General features: G+C 39.6%; 1 protein-coding gene across 4 annotated transcripts in view; it reads right to left on the bottom strand.

Annotated features, from left to right (window-relative positions):
- Positions 1-22,501, bottom strand: part of CORIN (corin, serine peptidase) — a 251,914-nt gene that overhangs the window by 73,926 nt on the left and 155,487 nt on the right. For 3 of the 4 annotated variants that reach the window (XM_012499841.1, XM_003258417.4, XM_012499843.2), the window contains 5 exons: positions 21,923-22,030; positions 18,348-18,458; positions 16,139-16,255; positions 12,582-12,689; positions 3,182-3,413 (listed from right to left, as the gene is read on the bottom strand). In XM_012499841.1, the coding sequence (XP_012355295.1) occupies positions 3,182-3,413; positions 12,582-12,689; positions 16,139-16,255; positions 18,348-18,458; positions 21,923-22,030 (676 nt within the window). The remainder of the gene's footprint in view (positions 1-3,181; positions 3,414-12,581; positions 12,690-16,138; positions 16,256-18,347; positions 18,459-21,922; positions 22,031-22,501) is intronic. The other variant, XM_012499842.2, reaches the window with a different exon arrangement.

Here is a 22,501-nt window from a genome sequence, read left to right as displayed (position 1 = left end):
AGGAGACACATTCTCCAACCTTTTGTTCCAAACAGGGAAGTCTCCAACATCACTTTGGATAGTTTGCCACTAAAGTCATTGAATCTACACAACACCCTCATCCTCAGAGATCTCCCCCTCTGCAGGCCAGCCCTGTGAGCCAACTCATGTGCCACCTTAGCTTGCCTAATACATGGCCTCCCTTACTTCAGCTTCCGTCAATATTGGTGAAAAGCTTAGGACTCCTTCCAAACCCACTTATGTTGAGCTCGAGTCGGTTAAAATGTTTGGTTTTTTTTGTTTTAAAGAAATGATATACTATTGTATCAGGCGCTTTCGTGCGTGTTGTCTTTTGTCCAGAATATTTTTAAGTTAAAGTATCAGCGTGCCTCACAGAGGATTTCTTTTCTTCTTTTTTTACTTCTTATGGAAAAAAAATATGATTTTTGTCTCAACATATTACTAAGAAATTAGTTACATAGTTAAAAAAAAAACCTAACCAAAATAAGTTCCTAGGCCAATATACTCTTAATGGACTCAAATACATGCTTACTTCTCAAAAGTTTCAAATTTTATACACTAATTCAACCAAGTTCTCATTTTTAAGATAAAATGGGAGACAGATCTTCCAGAAAGGCCAGCTCCAGTCTTGCCCAAAACTGGTAGACAAAGTGTAACAATCAAATGACGAAGTTTCGGAGAAAGTTCTGTCTAGGTTTAAGTCTGGACAAAGCTCAGTATAACTCAACATTGGTTTAGCCCAGGGATTTGTGGTAAAGATAAAGCCATGGTATTTCTATATTAGGTCAGGAAAGATGGAAAGTTCAATAGTTGATAACTGTCTGTTGAACTAACTAGTTTTGTTGCAGATTTATAAAAAATGTATATAACTCAACTGCAACTGCTATTTTAAATTAGTCATATGATACTTATTTGTACGAAAGACTATACAGTGCCTGACTCTACCACTTCCAATTTTTTTCTGTAAAATGGAAATTACAACAATATGCAGCAGCACAACTCCAGGGGGCGCTGTTCTTATCATAGTCCTCGTAGTGTTCAGCCATAGGTAGCACCTCTGATGATACACACCTCAAAAGGTTATTTTGAGTACGCTACAGCATAACAATCCTCAAGTATTTAGCCCATTGTAAGGACTCGATGTTAGATTTTTCAGTCTCATAGCTAAAAAATTCAATGTTAAAATTAATAAACAAGGCCGGGCACAGTGGCTCACGCTTGTAATCCCAGCACTTTGGGAGGCCGAGGCGGGCGGATCACGAGGTCAGGAGATCGAGACCACGGTGAAACCCCGTCTCTACTAAAAATACAAAAAAAAGAATTAGCTGGGCGTGGTGGCGGGCGCCTGTAGTCCCAGCTACTCGGAGAGGCTGAGGCAGGAGAATGGCGTGAACCCAGGAGGTGGAGCTTGCAGTGAGCCGAGATCGCGCCACTGCACTCCAGCCTGGGCGACAGAGCGAGACTCCGTCTCAAAAAAAAAAAAAAAAATTAATAAACAGACCTAGCAAAAGCAGGCAAAAGCAACTATGCATTGCTTTATGAGCTTATTAGCATATTATTCAAAAATTTATTATAAACAAATATCAAAATATAAAATTCATAGTGATAGACACTGAAAATGAAAGATGTATGGGTAAACCTGAAAAAAAGAAATAAAGTTATCTAAAAGAAATTTACCAAAATTTTGACTGAACAACACTTCAGGATCATCCTTGTCTTATGCATTTTAATATGGAACTTAAGCCCTGAAATTGTAAATTATATCTGGATATAAATTCACATTTATATTTACAGCAGAAAATGCTGCTTTAGGGAAATTTTTATCTACATATGAAAAGAAAGTCAAATGCCAGAAATTGTCAAGTACTATTAAAAGAAATTATTCACTATCACTGACCTTGCTTTGCAAAAGTGAAGTAAGATTTAGAAACAGCTTTTTAACATAAAATTGGTAGATGTTTTATTAGAGATACTTTTAAAAGTACTTAGCAGAAATTTTCAGATATTTTTCTACACAAACTAACATTTAGTTTTATTCTCTCTGTTGGTATAATTTGTTCAGTTCCCCAAGTCATTTTGAAATTTTATTATTTCCTGTCTATACATGCCCTTACTTTGTTATCCATTGGTATTCAGCATATAATTTATTGTTTTCTCTTCTGTCCACTATATTAATAGTACTGCTTTTTAAAAAAACTCTGCGTGACTTCTGATCCCAACATATGGTTTCTGCAGTTGCTACTCACATTTATGCCAGCACATTTGTATACCCACCCCTTGGGGGAAAACAGCACTGAAGAGAGTAGCAACTCACTTCTGAGAGTCATCTTGTATATGCAAACCCTCTGACTACAATGCCTAACACATGGCACAGCAAAGGGACAGACTGCCAAGAAGCTATTGTGTTCCTGTGCTGTCATCACAGCTATTGTCCATTCAGGGTTCATTACAATGAATCAGAAGCACTTTACATTCATTCGATCTCAAAACAATACAACCCAACAACCATTACTATCCTTATTCTACATGTAAAGGAACCGAGGCTGAGAGAGACTCAGGAATTTGTCTAAGGGCTACCTAGAAACTAGAAAAGGGTCAAGATTTTAACCCAAACATGGACTCTGGAACAATACTCTTGACACTAGAATATTACTCATATTCAAAGTCCAAAAAACCAAGCTACGCTCTTGAAATAGCATGTCTTATTTCATTCAAACAGGCAGAGAAATGTCAGCGATGTCCATCGCTGTCCAATCTGTGAGTCTGGCACTATGTCTTCTTGTGCCATATCTCTAACAAGTGCTGTCAGAGTGCAGCATTTTAAACACATCAGTGTTGCCAGAAAAAGAGGCAGATATATCCCTTTTCTACTATCATACTTTTTTAAAAAAATGGCTTTTTAATACAACAGAATTAAATACCTGTGAATTTATTTGATTAAAACACATAAACTATCATCAAAGGACGTTCACAGCTCCCTTGTTTGGTACTTCGTTAATGAATTCTGACTCAAACATTCATTTTACAACTTCTACTTCTTTGTCTCACTTGTTAAATGTAAGGTATTTGATAAATGCAGACCTCCTTAGGGAAATTTACTTTGTCCAAACTCAACTAAGTCTTCACCCCTTGGTTCTCTCTGAGGCAAAATAAGGGACTGGGGGAGATCCCATCATATTACCTGCAAGGGGGGATAAGCTGGCCTGTATTCACATCACATTTTGGTACCAAAATGGTGCAAGCAAAGAACATGAGGTATTTATAACAGTTGGTTTGAACAAGTGCAGGGAAAAGAGAAGACTCCCAGCTGATGGATGCTTCCTTTTGAGTCCTGTGGCCAAAGTAATTTGGATAACTTGTACTGTTGTAGGGCAAATTCATGCAGAGTTCCAATGTAATTGGTTCACATTGACCTAACAAAGAAACATACACACAAATATTTTTAAATTTCACATATAAAAACAACTTCTTTAAGTTTTACAAACTTGAAGTCTATTTTATTCTTTCTTTAGAGTAGCTAAGACTAAAATGCCAGTAGTATATAACATTTTTTATGGATATTGAAAATAAGTAAGTTGATTAGTGAAGTGCCCTGGCAACTAAGATTCATTTCTGTATATGTAGTTGCTAGCACTGTGACAATATCATGCTTTAGAAAGTCCTTCCTCATTTTTTCCCTTGGCTCAACTTATCTAAAGATGACTCTCTTTCATCATTCCTTTTATTGACTCCAACTCATCTTCTTCTGATTTACTCATTACTACTAAAATAGGATAGCCCATCATCTTCACTGTCACTAAACTAATTAATCAATGTGATTAAATAGGCAATTAGATAACTTCTGTCTATATGTTTTATTGTTGATTAATGTGTTTAAATATAAGGCTACAAGATTTCAGGGCAAGAGGAGGCTCAGATCTGTTGGATACTTCTTGCTAATAAGACAAAATCCAAACCCCTTAGCTTGAAATCTGAGGCTATTTTATACTTCAACCCTAGCCTAACTTTTCAGCTTCATTGCCTGTGATTATCCAATCAACAGTATCTCTGCTGTAATAAATTCTATTCCCTTTTGACAGCAGATGTTTTAAGAATTTAAGGTTTTTATGTACCTTGTTTGCTCCTCTCTTACCTCCTTTTTTATAACATGCTCATAATTATCTCCCCAAAGGTGGTCATGGTTCTAGCTGCCAGGTGCATACCGCACCTGCTGCCTGGATTAACCCTTTTCCATCTTCCCCACCAAGCTAACTCCTCTGTGGTCTGGAAGACTCAGCACAAATACCTCTTCCAGGAAACCTTCCTGGCCAACCACTCTTCCCATTACTACTTCCAGAATGAGTCTTTTGTGAGTGCAATAGCATCTTAGGCACATACCCACCATATGCTCATTGCATTCTGCCATATTCTTTATTTACTTACTTGCTTCCCCTAAACAATCCTGAGATTTTTGTGAAATGAGACTTTATCTCTTGATCTCAAAGTCTACACCTAGCACAGTGCCAGAATGAAGGGAGGAAAATGTATCAGGGACTACCCTAGGCACTGTAAATGTAAGAGTAATGAGAAATATTGTCTCTGCCACTGAGGAACTCCACAATCTAGATAGGAAAAAGGATGCACGTGCTGGTAGCTGTAGTAGAATGTGAACAGGGTAGGATAGAGTTTGCATGAACTGAACATTTGTGTATCCCCATTCATAGGCTGAAACTCTAACCTGCAATGTGATAGTATTTGGAGGTGGGGACTTTGGGAGGTGATTAGGTTTCAATGAGGTCTAGATGAGGGTGGCATTTATATGGGATTAAAGTCCTTATAAGAAGGAGAAGAGACTAAAGCTCTCGCTCTCTCAGCCATGTGAGGAAACTTAAGAGGGCAACTGTCTGCAAACCAGGAAGCAGCCTGTTACCAGAGACCACGTCTGCCAGCATCCTGATCCTGCACTTCCAGCCTTCAGAACTGTGAGAAATAAATGTTTGTCATTTAAGCCACCCAATCCATGGCATTTTATTGTAGCAGCTTGAACATACTAAGACAGACATATTGAACAAAATGCTAGAGTCCAAAGGGAAAAGGTAGAGCAAGAGTGAACTGGGAAATCCTCTGATATGGTCTGGCTGTGTCCCACCCAAATCTCATCTTGAATTGTAGCTCCCATAATCCCCACTTGTGGGAGGGAGCCAGTGGGAGATCACTGAATCATGGGGCAGTTTCCCCCATACTGTTCTCATGGTAGTGAATGTGTCACAAAATCTGATGATTTTATAAGAGGTTTCCCCTTTCATTTGGCTCTCATTCTTCTCGTCTGCCACCATGTGAGACGTGCCTTTTACCTTCCACCATGATTGTGAGGCCTCCCCAGCCATGTGGAACTGTAAGTCCATTAAACCTCTTTCTTTTGTAAATTGCCCAGTCTCAGGTATGTCTTTATCAGCAGCGTGAAAACAGACTAACACTCCTTCCAAGGATAAATGTGGTTTGGGCAGCTTTGGGGGAATACAGCAGAGAGGCTCCCAGCTGTCTCTCTCTGTTTGCAGTAGATATGCCACATTCCCTGCGGGGAGAGGCAGGCAAGCAAGTGTCCTGGTAAAATTCGCCCAGGCAGACCAAAGACTCCATGCCTTATTGAGAGTGATTATTCAAATTAAATTTAATTATTTGACTAAGAAGTGGTATCCATGCAAATAGATTTGCAATAAGGACTGGGCTGAAATATTAAAACATCTCCAGGACTACTTCTTAATTTAAAGAATCTGAGGGTATCACAAATATTATATTTATAAGGAGGCTGATGTTGGCCTGATAAAAAAAAAATGATACATGAAGTGTAACATGACTCTTAGTTTCCTGAAGAAGACACAACACTGAAAGGTTGGCATAATCTTGAGGATGAGTCAGAGTGGAGAGAAGAGTAGATGGAAGAGGTTTGGGGTTGGTCGGTTCGGTTCATCCTTCCCTGTGATTTGTGAAGGAGGGGTTGGACATTATGGACTAAATGTTTGTGTTCCCCCAAAATTCCTATGTTGAAATCCTAACCTCCAGTGTGGTGGTATTAGGAGGTGGAGGCTTTGGGAGGTGATTGAGTTATACGGGTACAGCCCCCAAGAATGGGATTAGTGCCCTTATAAAAGGGACCACAGAGATCTCTCTCGCCCTCTTTTCACAGTGTGAGAATACAGTGAAAATTCAGCCGTCTGCAGCCCAGAAGACGGTCCTCACCAGAACCTGACCGTGCTGGCAACCTTATCTCAGATTTCCAGCTTCCAGAACTGTGAGAAATAAATGTTTGTTGTTTATAAGCAATAATGATTTGTTATAGTAGTCTGAACTAAGACAAGAAGTAACATTTAAATATTGTTACAAGATTTAAAAATGCACGTTTTTTCATAACAATAAAAACACTACAAAGATGCGGAAAGAAAAAGTTCAACATCTCTCCACTCCCCTTTCTGTTACCTTCCCTGCAAGCCAACAGAAGGCTTTGAATGCTTCCATGCCTTTCCCTTGCTCACATTTATCCATACATGCCTTTTCACACTTAGACAGGGATTTCTGTTTGCTTTTGCTAAAGCAGAAGCATACCATTCCTATCACCCTTCAATTTGCTTTTGTTGCTTATTTGTCATGACCATCTTACAAGTCAGCACATGCAGCTCTAACTCTATGCTTTTTTCCTGATATCTTTAATATACTTAAAATTTTACACAATTGGTTCACTTACAGATATTTTTGATGCAGTCCTTTCTTTCCTTGTGCATACCCTCCCTTTCTTTCTTTCTACCACCCCATCAAGGTTTAACTTTTTATTGATGTATTTCAATGAAGATGATTAATAGAACATATCACATAAATAATTTTTCTCTTTTTTATATGTGGAGAATGTATCACTTTTGATTTGGGTTAAGATATAACTTTTAAGTGTTTAGGAGCCAAGGAAAAGGAAAAGATTAAGTAATGATCATATATTATTCTGTAGATCTTTATTGAATGCGGTAAGCTTTATTGGATCTTGAGTTTTATTCCTTCAAAGGCATTCTTCACAGAATGCTAAGCAAGATAAACTCTCAAAATACCTGTCAACCCCAAATTCTATGATTTATGATATCGATAAGCTTTTTTATCTTGAGCATTAGGCTCATGTGTGAGCCTGATTTAAAAATCGCCACTAGAGGGAGGTCGCATCACAAACATGTGAGGATATTTTAGGGCTGCAGAACTGTGCTTCTGATGTAAGTTTGATGTAGTACCCAGTACAGTGTCCTGAACACAGATGAGGTTTAATAAAGATCTGTCAAAAAAAAAATCCTGATGGAATCTCAACGGTATTCCACCTTTCAAAGTCTGTAACAAGATTCGTTCAATTCAAACTAAAGATGGGATCGTAAACTCAATGGTGTTATATCCTTATGATGTGATACTCTGAAGTTACTAGAAATCATGTATTAAGCGATGGTCATTTACATGAAAAATGTGACTTTTCTACATCTAGCTGCATATATAATAATATTCAAAAATTCATCTTTGCCTCAAACTCTAAATCCCGCTTTAATATTATTATTTTTAATAGTTTGATATTATTTTAAGGTGAACATCCTTATAACTACCTCCCAGGTCAAGAAACCAAACTCAGGCAGACACCGCAGAAACCTTCCATATGTCTTCTCTTATCTCAACTGTCTCACTTCCTTGCTGTTCTATATATGTAAAAAATATATATAGAATATATATATGCTCATATATATATATATATATATATATATATATATATATATATATATTGAGACGGAGTCTCGCTCTGTCACCCAGGCTGGAGTGCAGTGGCGCAATCTGGGCTCACTGCAAGCTCCGCCTCCTGGGTTCACACCATTCTCCTGCCTCAGCTTCCCGAGTAGCTGGGACTACAGGTGCCCGCCACCACGTCCAGCTAATTTTTTGTATTTTTAGTAGAGATGGGGTTTCACCATGTTAGCCAGGATGGTCTCAATTTCCTGACCTTGTGATCTGCCCACCTCGGCCTCCCAAAGTGCTGGGATTACACGTGTGAGCCACCGCGCCCGGCTTCTTTATAATTTTATTACCTAAGTGTGTACCACCCCTGGATATTGTAATTTAGCCTTGCCCATTTTTTGAAACTTGTCCTGTCTTTTAAGTCTCTCATAGTCTTTGGGTTCCTCCTCCATTCCTTTGTCTTTCTTTATAATTTAACTATGGAAGAACCCAGACATTTGACTTGTAGGGTATACCAGATTTTGAATCTTGCTTATCGCACACTCCTGGTGAAGTTAAACATGTTCCCCATTCTCTCTATTTCCGAACCTCGGCAGTGATCAACAAGAGTGGACTGGGCTTCATTCCACTGGCAAGACTAGAGGTGGCTGAGCTGTTCTTTCACCAGAAGCCACATCATTCTGATTTCCCTCTTTTTGTGATATTAGCAGCTGTAGCTGCTCCATATCTTCACTAATTAATTCAATGTGTTACCAAATGGTAATATTCTATTCAATCTTTTTTTCACTTATTAGAAAATGCACATGGAGATGCTTTTGTAAATACATCATTCCTCTCTCCTACTGTTTGCTCCTAAGGACAGAAGTCTGTAACCATTACAGTGATTGGCTTCTCTACCACATGACTACACCGTTTACTCCTACCAACTGAAGCTTGCAAAGAGACAGCAGGAAATTGCTAGACCCTTAGGGAATTATTCAAAAAGCAAACCTGTTGATTTCTTCCTTGGTGTTGAATAAGAGGGGAAAATGCACGAGTAAGCGTAGAACTAAAGGTTGATGAACACTGTGGGAGGCTTGAGAGAGGGCCTGGGACATGACAGCCATGCCTGGATTTCACAGCCATGGTCAGCATGGGCACAGGGAGGCAGGAGAGACACGCCCAGGAGTCACTTTTGCAGGTTGTCCCCATTGTCTGGATTGCATACCACAAGGGAGAAGTGATGGATTAGTCCCTCCACACCAGAATGAGGGGAATAGCATTCCCGCTCATACCCTCAAAGGCAAGGACGCATCTGTATTTTGCCTCCCAACATGGCACAGAAATGTTAAAGATGCTGGGTTGTGACTGGACATGGCAACACAGGCTGCTAAAAGCTATTTCTTGAAAAAACTATGTATATCATAAGAAATGTCGTTTTTAGGCTTTTTAAAAAAGCTGTAGGCACTTCTGTGAATTTAAAATAAGCTTCTCCACTGAAAAATGCACATGGGAATACACAAACCTTTTCATATTCTATTTCAGAGTTCTCACATACCCCTGCAGCCCAGTCATAAATAGGCACTAGAGCTATACATTCTCAACCTTGGCTATACATTGAAGTCATCTGTAGAATTAAAAAATACTGATGACTAGGTCCCACCCAGTATATCTTTAAGGACCATTAGAAAATCACATAATATTTTATGGGATGGCAAGAATCAGAGTCTTCAAGGACAAGAATCCCGGCAACTCCAGTGAGAGGCTGTCTCCACCAGACAGAATATCTACTACATTCTCCAAACTCACGTTTTCCTTTGGCATCGAGCAGACTAAGAAATTACTGTTCAGTTGTGCCTCAGAAGCTGAGTAATAATAGTCTCTGATAGTGGTAAACACCTTCAAGTAATGAACCATATTTTCAAGTGTATGAAGGATTTTCTGAGATGCCACTTGTTCGTCTTTACAGAGACCTAAGTACGCATGTATCATCTTGAAGTTCTTTGAAAGATCAGGAATAACATCTTGACTTTCAACTGCAAGTTAGGCACATATGCCTTTTTTTTTTTTTTTTTTTATTGAGACGGAGTCTCGCTCTGTCACCCAGGCTGGAGTGCAGTGCCACAGTCTCGGCTCACTGCAACCTCCGCCTCCTGGGTTCATGCCATTCTCCTGCCTCAGCCTCCAGAGTAGCTGGGACTACAGGTGCCCACCACCATGCCCGGCTAATTTTTTTTTGTATTTTTAGTAGAGACGGGGTATCACCATGTTAGCCAGGATGGTCTCAATCTTCTGATCTCATGATCCACCCGCCTCAGCCTCCCAAAGTGCTGGAATTACAGGCGTGAGCCACCGCGCCCGGCCTATGTGCCATTTTTAATAACACAGGAGTAATAAGGGCAAGTGGCTAGCCTAGTGCCTTTTACTCAGAAGACAGCGTGTGCAAACGTTTGCTGAATATATGTGGAGAGAAGTTGGCAAGAATATACATGATGAATGAGGAAGCTGGTGACACAGTGAGACACTAGGTAAACTGAGTGTATTTAAAGAGCTTAAAGAGAACAACAGTGTAGAATATATCAGTGGGAAGAGGACAATATGTTCTCCCACACTGAAAAGTGACTTCTAGGAAGCTAGAAGCCTGTCTCCTTTCTCCACCACTAGAAAGCCCAGCACCCATGCCGATGCTTGGAACATCATGTACACACTACAAATATTGGTCAGCTCTATGAGCCAAGAGTTATCCAGTTGCCTTTCCTACAACTTATTCTTTTGACAGGAGACAACATATTGTAAATATTTAAAATTTGAAATATTTCAAATATAGAGAAAATAGGATAACATACACCCAGTTACTTCCTACCCAAATTTGACACAGGCTAACATTGCCTTTTCTACATTTTTGAGTCTAATAGTAAGTGTCATTCCATGTCAAACAACCCCCAAAACTTTAATAATAAACACATGTCCTTGAGATGACACTGTCACTATTCAAATTGAAGGTGAAGTAAAGAAATCGCTCTGAAAAATTTCCACGGCAGATTGAGAGATGAGTAAAATGAAACAATGGAAACAGTGGCCCAAATATGTTATACGTGTGGGTGTGTGTGTATATATATACACACACATATATACACATATATGTGCATATCTATAGATATGTTCTATTTAAATCAGTTTCTATTTAAATCAGTTTAGAGGAAGTAAAATGGCAGTTTGAGTGTGTCGACTCTGTGGCTTGACTAATATCTACTGTTCTCTCATATGGGAAATGGAGGAGGGGTGGGCATGTGCTTCCAGGCAAAGAGTTATTAAATGCCACAGTCAATCCTGTCAGTTTGGGTTTTTAATTAGCTGCCTGCCTATACCCCCTTCCAGCCTCCTTTTTTCACCCCCTTGAGACTCTGTAACAGTTACAGAGGTACTCACCATAAGCTCTACAGTGACCCAGAAAGGTCACCAGGTAAAATTAGGACCGCAAAACTGCAGCAAATGCAAGGACACAGCCTTTCAGCATCCCAGCTCCCAAGGGCCTTGGACTGAGAGGACACGTGTTAAGAAGTAATACCCTGGCTGGGTGCAGTGGCGTGCGCCTGTAAGGCCAGTGGATTACTTGAGGTCAGGAGTTTGAGACCTGCCTGGCCAACATGGTGAAACTCCATCTTTACCAAAAAATAAATAAATAAATACATAAATAAATAAATAAATTAGCTGGGCGTGGTGGGGTGTGCCTATAATCCCAGCTATTCAGGAGGCTGAGGCAGGAGAATCGCTTGAACCTGGGAGGTGGAAGTTGCAGTGAGCTGATACCGTGCCACTGCACTCCAGCCTGGGTGACAGTGCCAGACTCTGTCTCAGAAAAAAAAAAAAAAAAGGGATACCCTCTTGCCAACTGAAAACTGACTGACCTGCTTCTAAATTTCTAATCCCAACCTGAAAATGCAGCAAAAAGTTCATTAGAAAAAGTGAAAGAAGTGAGTATAACATGAAAACAGAGCCCAGGAGTCAGCAATCATTACTAGAAATCAGTTGCTGGGGATTTTCTGATTCAATTTTCCAGGACAGGCCATAGGGTGCTCTTTCACTTCTGCCCATTCTGTCTTCCCCAAATAACTCCTCCTCCTGAAAGTCATTTTAGAGCCACCTGCTTACACTATTTGGAGCTGTTACACTGTCACTGAAACAAATTGGCCTAATGGTTCCAAAACCATTATAGGTCATCAGAGTTCCTGGAAAGGTGAGAATAAATTTCATTAAAAGAACCGACTGCCTGTAATCCCAGCACTTTGGGAGGCCCAGGCAGATGGATCACTGAGGGTGTTTAGCGCCTGTAATCCTAGCTACTCTGGAGGCTGAGGCAGAAGAATCACTTGAACTCGGAAGGCAGAGGTTGCAGTGAGCCAAGATGGCGCCACTGCACTCCAGCCCAGGTGACAGAGTGAGACTGTGTCTCAAAAAAAAAGAACAGACTGCCAAAGTTGTATGTGGCTATTTCTATGAACTTCATATTTGCTTCTTGGTTAAAGTTTCCATTTTTGAAGCTGTGCTTTAGAAAGGAAGAAAGATAGCATCTGCCTACAGATGGAGCCAAGAAAATAATACAGAGAACTAATGCTGAGTTGAAAGTAATGGTAATGATATTAAGCAATGTGGGTTTATAGTCGTTCAGAATGACACATTTGTTTCTGACTGAAGTTAATTAAGACCATTTGGCTTCTTTACTGCTACCACATGCGACCTTTTAAAAAGAAAAAGAAAATAGGTAGCCTTTTTTGGAGGGATTCCAGACTTCAGTATTTGAATGTCAACGCAGAAGAAAAATGCTGAATGCATGCCCTGACATGGCTATTGCATTTGTCGGCTGTTGTACTTACTACAGTTATTCAGACTGTTGTTCAGGTCACAGAGAGAGCTACCACCACATGAATCAAGGCAGGGATTGTAGAGGCATCTTTGGTCTCCTTCTTGACATGGAGTATGAACTACAGAGGGAGGAAAAGGCACAGTGGCTTTCATCATCTACAAATTCCTTACCTAAGGATCTAAAAGATCAGGAATGTCTGATGGAGCTGAGGAATAACACAACTTTAATTTCCTTCCAATTTCTCCAAAAGTATTGAACATACATTGAATAGGTGCTTTCTGGATTCATTTTCCGGTAATTAAATACAATCCAGGTATTCCAAAATAGGAATGAAGAAATAAGAGACAAACTGCACAAAAAACAGGTGGTTGTTGCATTTAATGGAAAAAAAATAGTGTTTTCTTTTTACATGGGTGCCAACACTTGATTATAGAATAAAATTCAAGAGATTGGAGGGACAGAGAATGTTATAAAAATCTTGAAATTTTGAATATTAAGTGACACTTTTTTAAGACTCATTTGCTCCCAATTCTAGTCTCCCTCTAAGGAAAATGCTTTCTCTAGTAATAAATAGGGCATCAACACCAATACAATAAGGATACTTTATTATAATACAAGTGTTATGCAGCTGTTATCCATATTTTCAATATGTCCTTGGAAAGTGTCATCAGCCTAGCCGTGATGACTTGAGAACTGGGTTTCTTGTTTCTAAGTGAATGACAGCAGTAATATCAGTGTTTGCCCTAATGATTTTTCCTTAAGGTAGGTAGAGAGGAAACTGCTTTTCCCATTGATTTCCTGGCCATTTGTAGATTAAATGGAGAAGGTAATAAATTACTGCCCATTCTATCTCTCCCCCATTATGATCAATTACCTTCAGGCATGTCATCTGGAATCTAGTCAACCTTGCAAGGCACTTTTAAGTATAAATAATAGTATGTGTGTATATATAATCATTCTTACCTATAATTCTAAGATGATGTTTATTATACTGAAATATTTATCCTTTCCAGTACCACTAATGTGCAAATTAATACACAAAGCCTTGCAGAAAAGAGATGTCACTCTTTTTTTAAGTCAGCAGGGTCAAAATTTTTTCTCAAAGCAAACCTAAACAATTTCTGTGAGTTTAGGCTCTTGAGGAGATTTTATTGACATCAAGCATTCATTATTTTGGCAAATATTAAGTGCATGCCATGTGACAATCTATGTGACAAGCTAGGCACTGAGCATTAAAAGATAAAAGGGCATGATACCCCCTGGGAAGTGGCTTGTGCTCTGATAGAGGTATCATCCTGAACAAAACCTTCTGATGCTGTGTGATCACTGCTTTATGGAAGACATATTTATTTTTACTTATTTATTTTTTCATAGAGATGGGGGTCTTGCTATATTGCCCAGGCTAGCCTCAAACTCCTGGTCTCAAGTAATTCTCCTGCCTCAGCCACCCAAAGTGCTGGGATTACAGGCATGTGCTACCACACCCAGCTAAAATACATTTAAAGAGCAATAGAAGACAATGAGACCAGCATGGGGAAGTTTCTCAAAGGACTTTTCCAAGTCATGGCAAGAGGAAAGGATGGGTTTCCCAAGCCAAGAAACAGCACATGCAAAGGCCTAGAATAGGGAAGTGCACAGGTCAAAGTAACTGGAGCTTCAACCACTGAGAAAGGGGCTGAGAGAGGCTAGACAGGTAGGCAAGGACAGAGCCTGAAGAGTTTCAAAGGCCTAACTCTTCAGCAAGACCCAAAGTCTCAGGAGAAGCGGCCCCTGCTTCCCTTTCCAGCTCTGTCTAGCAGAAGAACAAACCTGCAACCTGTGCTGACAATTACGTAGTATTTAGTACCGGGCCCCCTTTCATTCTCAGCTCTCTAATCACAATGGCCTGCCTTCTCTCATGGTCCTCCTACACATGCCTTGCACCTTCCCACCACAGGAATTTTGGTCAAGCGGTGCCTTGTGTCTCAATTGCTTTTTCAAGCCCCATTCTTTTCGGTTAACCCTACTCATCCTTCAAGTCTGAGCTCCAGTATCTCTTCCTCAGGGAAGCTTTGTCTGAGGCGCTTTACCAGGGCATGAACCCTATTAAGGGCATCCAAGCACCCTGAATTTCCCTTCTTAGCCTCTGTTGCTGCATGGTTAGGCATTGACTTGCATAATAATTCGTAGCATGCCTATGTCCCCCAGGAGTCTGCAAGCTCCATCAGCTGTTTTGCTTACCACTGAATTCCCAGGGGATGGCCACATATAAACACCACAATATACATTTTTAAGTTGAATCTATTAGAGAGAACAATATAAAAATACTAAAATTTTACTTTTAAATCTGTTTTATCATATGACTTTCTTACATCTCACACAAGTAACAAAATAATCTACAAAGCCTGCCATTTCATCATGAAAAATCCAAAATTATTTCAGAGTTGAATTATACAGAAAGAAAGAAGAGTTTGATGCAAACGGAAGTGCTCGGTTGATATGCACACAATAAATTATGTTTAATAAAGGATTTCATTCTGAATTTAAAAACTGGTAAAACAAAGCACTCTTTATATATTATTTTTATGTAATAAGTCTGTGACTGAAAAGCTCTCCCTTTAGGTCTTGGGCATTTTTCCATTAAAGTTATTATAATGATCAGTGTGCATTATGACAAAACTAATTTATCTATAGGTGACCAGTCTCATTGGCTGATTATGAATATACACAGCCTAAGATATGCTTTAATGTAGTAGCCATGTAATAAAAGCTCACATATATTGAGTTTTCGCCATGTGCCAACACTATGAAGTAGTTATCACTGTTCTGAGTGTACAGACACACGAACTGAGACCTAAAAGGGATGTAAGTACCTTGCCAAAAGTCACCATATAGTAAGTAGCAGACCGAGGCTTGATCCTGGGTATCAGGGCTGCAGCAACCATGTTCTTAACAACTAGGCTGTGCCTGTGTAGTATAAACAAATGTGATTTTTGAGTCGAGGCATAGTCTTCCCTGGACCCTACTGAGAGGCTTCCGCACACACTGGAGCTTAAAACAATCTGTGTAGAACTTTCTTTTCTGACAGAAATAGTTACATTGAAAAAACAATTTATTGGATCTAGTTTTTCTTTTTGAGATTCACACACAGATATCAAATCCTTTTAAAGTGTATTGCTTGGTAATAACAGGCATTAAACTGCTTCTCTGAACATGATTATTTTAGGAAGACATTACATTTCCTTTCAGAAGCCAGTTTCTTCTCACTGGAATCTAATCTGATTTAATTGGATGCTATACACTTTATCACGGCTTTATCACGGCTTTCCCCATAGAATAGTTAAGTGAATCTCACCATGCTGTTCAGGTGTCTCACCTGAGGAATGATTTTCAGTGTAAGTTGCTTGAGAATTACGTTTAGCACAAGAAAGTGTTTCCTGGCTGACTAGGGCTGTGAGGACCACTATGTTAGGCAATCTGGGATTATTTACATGGCAATCCTACTTAAGCAACTTCATATGTGTTCCTTTGTTCCCAAGGAGAGGACCAGCAGTAAAGGAATGTTCTGGGGTGGTGGGACACACTTACTGACACTGCAGTTCTCCTCATCACTCCCATCCTTGCAGTCCTCGTCGCCATCACATTGAAACGTGCTGGGGATACATTGTCCATTTCTGCATTCCACCAGACCCTGGCTGTGACAGGCTAGGAAGGGCCAGAACAATATTCACTTTATTTATTAATTCTTATCTCTCAATCTGCACATCAAATAAACAACAGCCATTTATCAAGCATCGCTAAGAAACAGGGTGTTCTGCACACACAAATGAACATATCATTGATTTTATTTCTAGAATTTTTCCTGCCTTATTCAACAGCACTTACCAAAAATTAACTTTTTCTTGAGAACTGCGTGATTGTTTTTAGTGATGGAAGTATCATGATCCTACTTACTAATAAAAATGACAATTTTTAAAGGGTTCATTATATGGCAAGAGCTGTGCTAACTGCATTGTATATATAATCTCAAATTCTCACAAAAATCTTGTAAAGTAGGTATTATCTTTGTTTTATAGATGAGAAACTAAAGTTTACAGAGCATAGTACTTGCTCAAAGTCCCATGGCTAAGAGCTACAGTCTGAATGTGAAGGCAAGTTTTTTGGACTCTCAGCCCAAATATTTCATTATTTATCTACTTGACCTCATAAGCCAACAAAATAGTATATGGGAAAGAACTCGCATAGTAACTAACACGTAATAAACACTTTATTTCAACACTTGTTTATTACAACTGATATTTGAAAGGGATGGCCTAATATCCATTAACCTTGTAATTCCTATCGGTTCTCTAAATTCTATACCTATTGCCTTTTAGAGTATCGGAAACCCGTGGATCATGTGACCTCAGCCTTCACTGAATTACTAATATTATGACCTCTCTGTTCTTGAGTCAAGACTCCACACCAGAAGTGTTCGACCTGAGCACCAAGTCCTTGCTTCTCCAAGATCTAGTGAAATACAGTCCACTCTGTTCCACTGTGGCCACTAGGCAAGGACTCAGAGGACATTCCACTTCAAATCCATTTCAGGGAAGAGGAGAGCTACGCATTGTGACTTTTTATATGACTTTTCTTATGTCAAAATAAAAACTATGTAATCCACATTTCTATTTTTGCCTCAAATTATAAGCCAATTAAATATTCAATCTCATATATATAATCAACTTTCTTAACTTTTACTAGGCACAAAAAGATGAAATGAAAAGTATAATTAATTCAAACATGCAAAAGAACATATCACATTAACTCTTTCAGGTCAACTGCACTCTCTCTTAACACCTGACACCTTCTATTCAATCACGTATATTATTCTCTAATGGGTATAGTATATTTTCCAGGGGGAAAAAGTGTTACTAGCCATACTTGTTATTAGTTTGAAGTATAACAACTGTCTGAAGATTTTCATTCACTCAGAAACACAACAGTCTATAAATTTATATTATTACTACGTTCTCTCTCTTTTTTTTTTTTTTAAAGATGGAGTTTCACTCTGTCGCCCAGGCTGGAGGGCAATGGCTTGATCTTGGCTCACTGTAATCTCCACCTCCCTGGTTCACGCCATTCTCCTGCTTCAGCCTCCCAAGTAACTGGGACTACAGGCACCTGCCACCACACCCAGCTAATTTTTGTATTTTTACTAGAGACTGTTGGCTAGGCTGGTCTCAAACTCCTGACCTCAGGTGATCTACCCATCTCTGCCTCCCAAAGTGCTGGGACTACAGGCATGAGCCACCAACCATGCCCGGCCTATTATGCTCTCTTTGTATCATCATATTAACATTAAAGGCTCTCTTCTCTCTGACGATTCTCTCCATGTTCTTCCACAAATGGCCCCTGAGAACATGTTAGGGCACTCCTGCAGGGAAGCTTAACTACTCATATATTGTGTGCAGAAGAAAGGTTCCCCATTCAGTGGGCAGAGCATCACCTTTGACAAAGTCACAGAAGCATAAAAGAGACATATGGAGCAATGAGAGAGAAAACAGACACCCACTTGGCTAGATCAGCCAAATGAAGCTTGGAGTTTTGCAGGAAGAGGTGTGGAAGTCAGATACACTCCATTGCTATTGTCATCCCACCACTCAGTGATCTTTACAGGCTAGAACCAAAGTATAAGAATCTTTCCCTTGGAATGCTGTGTATATAGTGAGTCTTAAGTACAGTCCTCAACCTTGAGTACAGCCTAAAGAACCAGAAATGGAAAAATAAGCAAAACAAACATCCTCAGAGCACTCACAGCAGTTGACCTCGTCGGACTTATCCACACAGTCGTGGTCACCATCACACACCCACTCCATGGCAATGCAGCGACCGTCCCCGCAGCGATGCTCTGTTGTGGGATTGCAATCTGGAGAAACGAAAACTCACGAGGATGCAGAGAACCAGTATGACAAACAGGCAGGATTCTATGGCTCCCAGTTCCCATTGAAGAGAGTCTGTTCCAATGGCTCCAATACCTTCAGTAACATCTCTACAACAGGTCTGGCCCAATTAAAATGCCATGCCCTCCCCACTCATGTGCCCCACTGACCACCATCACTGTGGGGTAAGACGGGTCTGTTTTTCAGATGAGTAACTACTCTAGCTGTCCCAGAACCCGGAGTTTGTTCTTATTGTTGTTGGCTTTTGTTTTCTTTAGTGGTCATTTTCTTTCCTTATGAAAAATTTATGATTTCTACCCTGGTTCAAAAAACAGAACTGTGATTTGTGTTTCACAATGCAGCTGGCGGATTTGATGTATCTGTAAAAGCTCTCTCACTTTTCTAGGAATTATAACTTACCTGTCTGGCAAACTGGGAAGGCAAGTATCTCCTTGTCATCTCTCCTGATGCTAAGCTTAAGTTTTTAATAGATTATCTTTTTTTTTTTGAGACAGGGTCTCTTTCTTTCTCCCAGGCTGGAGAGCAGTGGTGTGATCATAGCTCACTGCAGCCTCAACCTCCTAGGATCAGGTGATCCTCCCACCCCAGCCTCCCAAGTAGTTGAGACTACAAGGACATGCCAGCATGCCTGGCCTTATATCCAAAAGAACTGCTAGGTAAGCCATGCAAAATATTTATGTTATATTCATGATTCTTTTTAGCCTGGACTTCAACTTTGTCCCAATTTATATATTAGTGAAAAAGAACTAAGTGATAAGTTCCCTCTCACAAAGGGCAGAATCCATAGGATGCTTTGCCGTGAGAGGTGGTATACTCTGAATATAAGCAGCGTTTTAGAAGATGTATGTGGATTCATGAATAATAGATTCCATGAGAAAGTATGATGAGTCTAGTAACAGTGCCACGGTCATAGACAGACTTCTGGAGTGACCATGGATCTTAAAGGGTATTTTGGATCAATAGAGGAAAAGTATAGGGAGGACATAGGTTTGAGAAAAGAAGAAAAGCACAAGAGGTGCTTGGGCAGGAACCAGAAGAGCACAGGGAGCCAGGGCAGAGGCTGGTCTGAAGGAAAGTGGTAATTATTGCTATTAGATGGAGACAACTGGCATGCAGACACACAAACTTCACGATAGCCTGCTATCTTCAGAGGAATTATGTTGCCTGTTAAGACCATTTTTTTCTCACATGCTACCTGCATGCTGGCCCTCTCCACTAACCTATCCAACTACCAAACGACACTCACTCATTTTCAATCCCCTACATTTCCTAATTATCTCACTGGTAAAGGGAAGGGTTGAATCTGATGATCTCCAAGGCCTCCTGCAACTATAATTTCTGTGACCTATATAATTACAATTTCCTCTCATCCTTTTTCTCAAGACTAATCAGTCCCAGGATATAACCCACATCTAAATGTAAATCAGTACAGTCATTATGGAAAACAATATGGAGGTTCTTGAGAAAACTACAAATAGAACTTCCATATAACCCAGCAATCCCACTACTGGGCATATACCCAAAGGAAAGGAAATCAGTATATCAAACAGACACCTGCACCCCCATGTTCACTGCAGCACTACTCACAACAACCATGATATGGAATTAATTTATGCCACCAAAAAATGAGTGGAGAAGAAAATATGGTACATCTACACAATGGAATACTATTCAGCCATGCCAAAAGAATAAAATCCTGTTATTTGTAGCAACATGGATGAGCCTGGAGGACATTCTGTTAAGTGAAATAAGCCAGGCATAGAAACAGAAATACCGCATGCCCTCACTTATATGCAGAGTTGATCTCATGGAAATAGAGAGTAGAACAGTGGTTACTAGAGGCCAGAAGGGTATGGAAGAGGAGGGATAAAGAGAGATTGCTGCCAGGTGCAGTGGCTCAGTAATCCCAGCACTTTGGGAGGCCGAGGCAGGCAAATCATGAGCTCAGGAGTTAGAGACCAGCCTGACCAACATGATGAAACCCCATCTCTACTAAACATACAAAAATTAGCTGAGCGTGGTGGCACACACCTGTAGTCCCAGCTACTCAAGAGGCTGAGGCAGGAGAATCACTTGAGCCCGGGAGGCGGAGATTGCAGTGAGCCGGGATAGCGCCACTGCACTCCAGCCTCGGTGATGGAGTGAGACTCCATCTCAAAAAAAAAAAAAGAGAGAGAGAGATTGCTTAACTGATATAAAATTACAGCTAGATAGGAGGAACAAGTTGTAGGTTTTTATAGCACTGGATGGTGACTATAGTTAATGATAATTTATTGCATATTTTCAAATAACTAAATGACAAGATTTTGAATGTTCCTAATACAAAGAAATGATAAATGTTTGAAGTGATGGGTACGCTAATTACCCTGATTTGATCATTACATATTGTATACATGTATTAAAATATCATGCTATATTCAATAAATATGTACAACTACTATTAGTCAAAATAAAATAAAAATAAACTATTATCAGAAAAAAAACAATAACCCACACCTATCTAGTCACACAGGAATGGTTTGTACACGTACATTTTAAAATATTTTTACAGATACAGCAAGTGGCAGCTAGACGGTGCTCCTAGAAACCCCCAGGTTTCCCAGCATGGGGTTATTCCTAACATTCATGATTCCAATGCCCTCCTCTGACCATACTGCTGATCCTTCCCAAACATTCATTTTGATGTTATCTAATGCTGGACATTGTCTCATATCATTTGTCCAGGGCGTATCCTCATCCCAGTTTGCCCTTTTGTTCATGTTGCAAAGTTGCTACGTCACTCAGTAATATACTACCTAAAAATTCTGAAGCTAGTCACAAAGCCAAAAAAGTAAATGAGCAAGAGGAATTTTGCTGATTTTAATTCATGAGATGGCATTCGGAATTGGACGTGAGTCTTTAGAAAGTGGGGTTATTCTTTAAAAGATAAGATCAGCATGTGTACACAAAACAAATGCATCATCCTAACCCTGGGTGTAGCTGCTGCACAGGTGGTCCCTGTACTATTTGAGCATTAAATAAAGGAGGGGACTTCAGTCACATGTACCAAGGGAATGGGGCACAGACAATATATCTGCCTTAAAGTTTGCTCAAAAGCCCAAAATCTAACATAAGCCACTGGTTCTAACCAGAGGAGAAACAGAACACATTTGAGGAGAGGAAAAAAACTATTAGTGAATTAACAACCTTTACCAGTCTTCCCATCCCACTTCTTAAACATTTTCTTAATATGATTTTTTATGTATTACATTTACACATAAGACATTACTGAGGACAGCGATTGAACAAATTTCCTCCTTCTAAAAAACAAGAAACCAATCATTTTGTAATTTAAACTGCTAATCATATTAACACATGATGAACCATAAGTTTTTGGTTATAAATTTCTGTGATTTTAAATTAAAACCTTTGGGGAAACAATGCTACTTACCACAGTTTTGCTCATCACTCAAATCCCCACAGTCATCATATCCATCACACACAAGGCTGTAATCAAGGCACTTGCCTGTGTGACAGTGAAACAGATTCTCACTGCAGTCTGCAAATAAAAGAAGCCACCAGTGTGTCATCAGAGCCGTACAGAATGCTATTGTAGTACGATATTTAACAAAAGCCAATCATGGAAGGGACACCCTAATGGTAACGTGGTCCACACCTATTGTTTTATAGGTGAGAAGGTGGCACACAGAGATACAACGACCTGTTCAAGGTCACTTGAACAAGTGGCTCCCAAGCCAAGTGATTTTAACACTTTCTGATGTGTTTCTCTGACTTCCATTTTATGTCACTGGAACGATCCTTGATCGTTAAAGATGAGAAAAGACATTCTCAATTCACCATCATTCCTAATGAAGTTTTTGTTCATGCAGAATAGACTTTAATAACTCTTGTTTTCTTTAGAGTTGAAAGTCCAGGTTTGTCAGTAGAAAGCATAAACATAACAAATACAATAAGTCATTTAGATTATGGAGTTATTATTTCCTTTCACGTAAACATTACTGCTTAAGCC

This window comes from Nomascus leucogenys, chromosome 20 (assembly GCF_006542625.1).
Source record: "Nomascus leucogenys isolate Asia chromosome 20, Asia_NLE_v1, whole genome shotgun sequence".
In the NCBI taxonomy this organism is placed as follows: domain Eukaryota; kingdom Metazoa; phylum Chordata; class Mammalia; order Primates; family Hylobatidae; genus Nomascus; species Nomascus leucogenys.
Note: the sequence above shows the minus strand (reverse complement) of the source record. Positions and strands in the feature narration are given on the sequence as shown.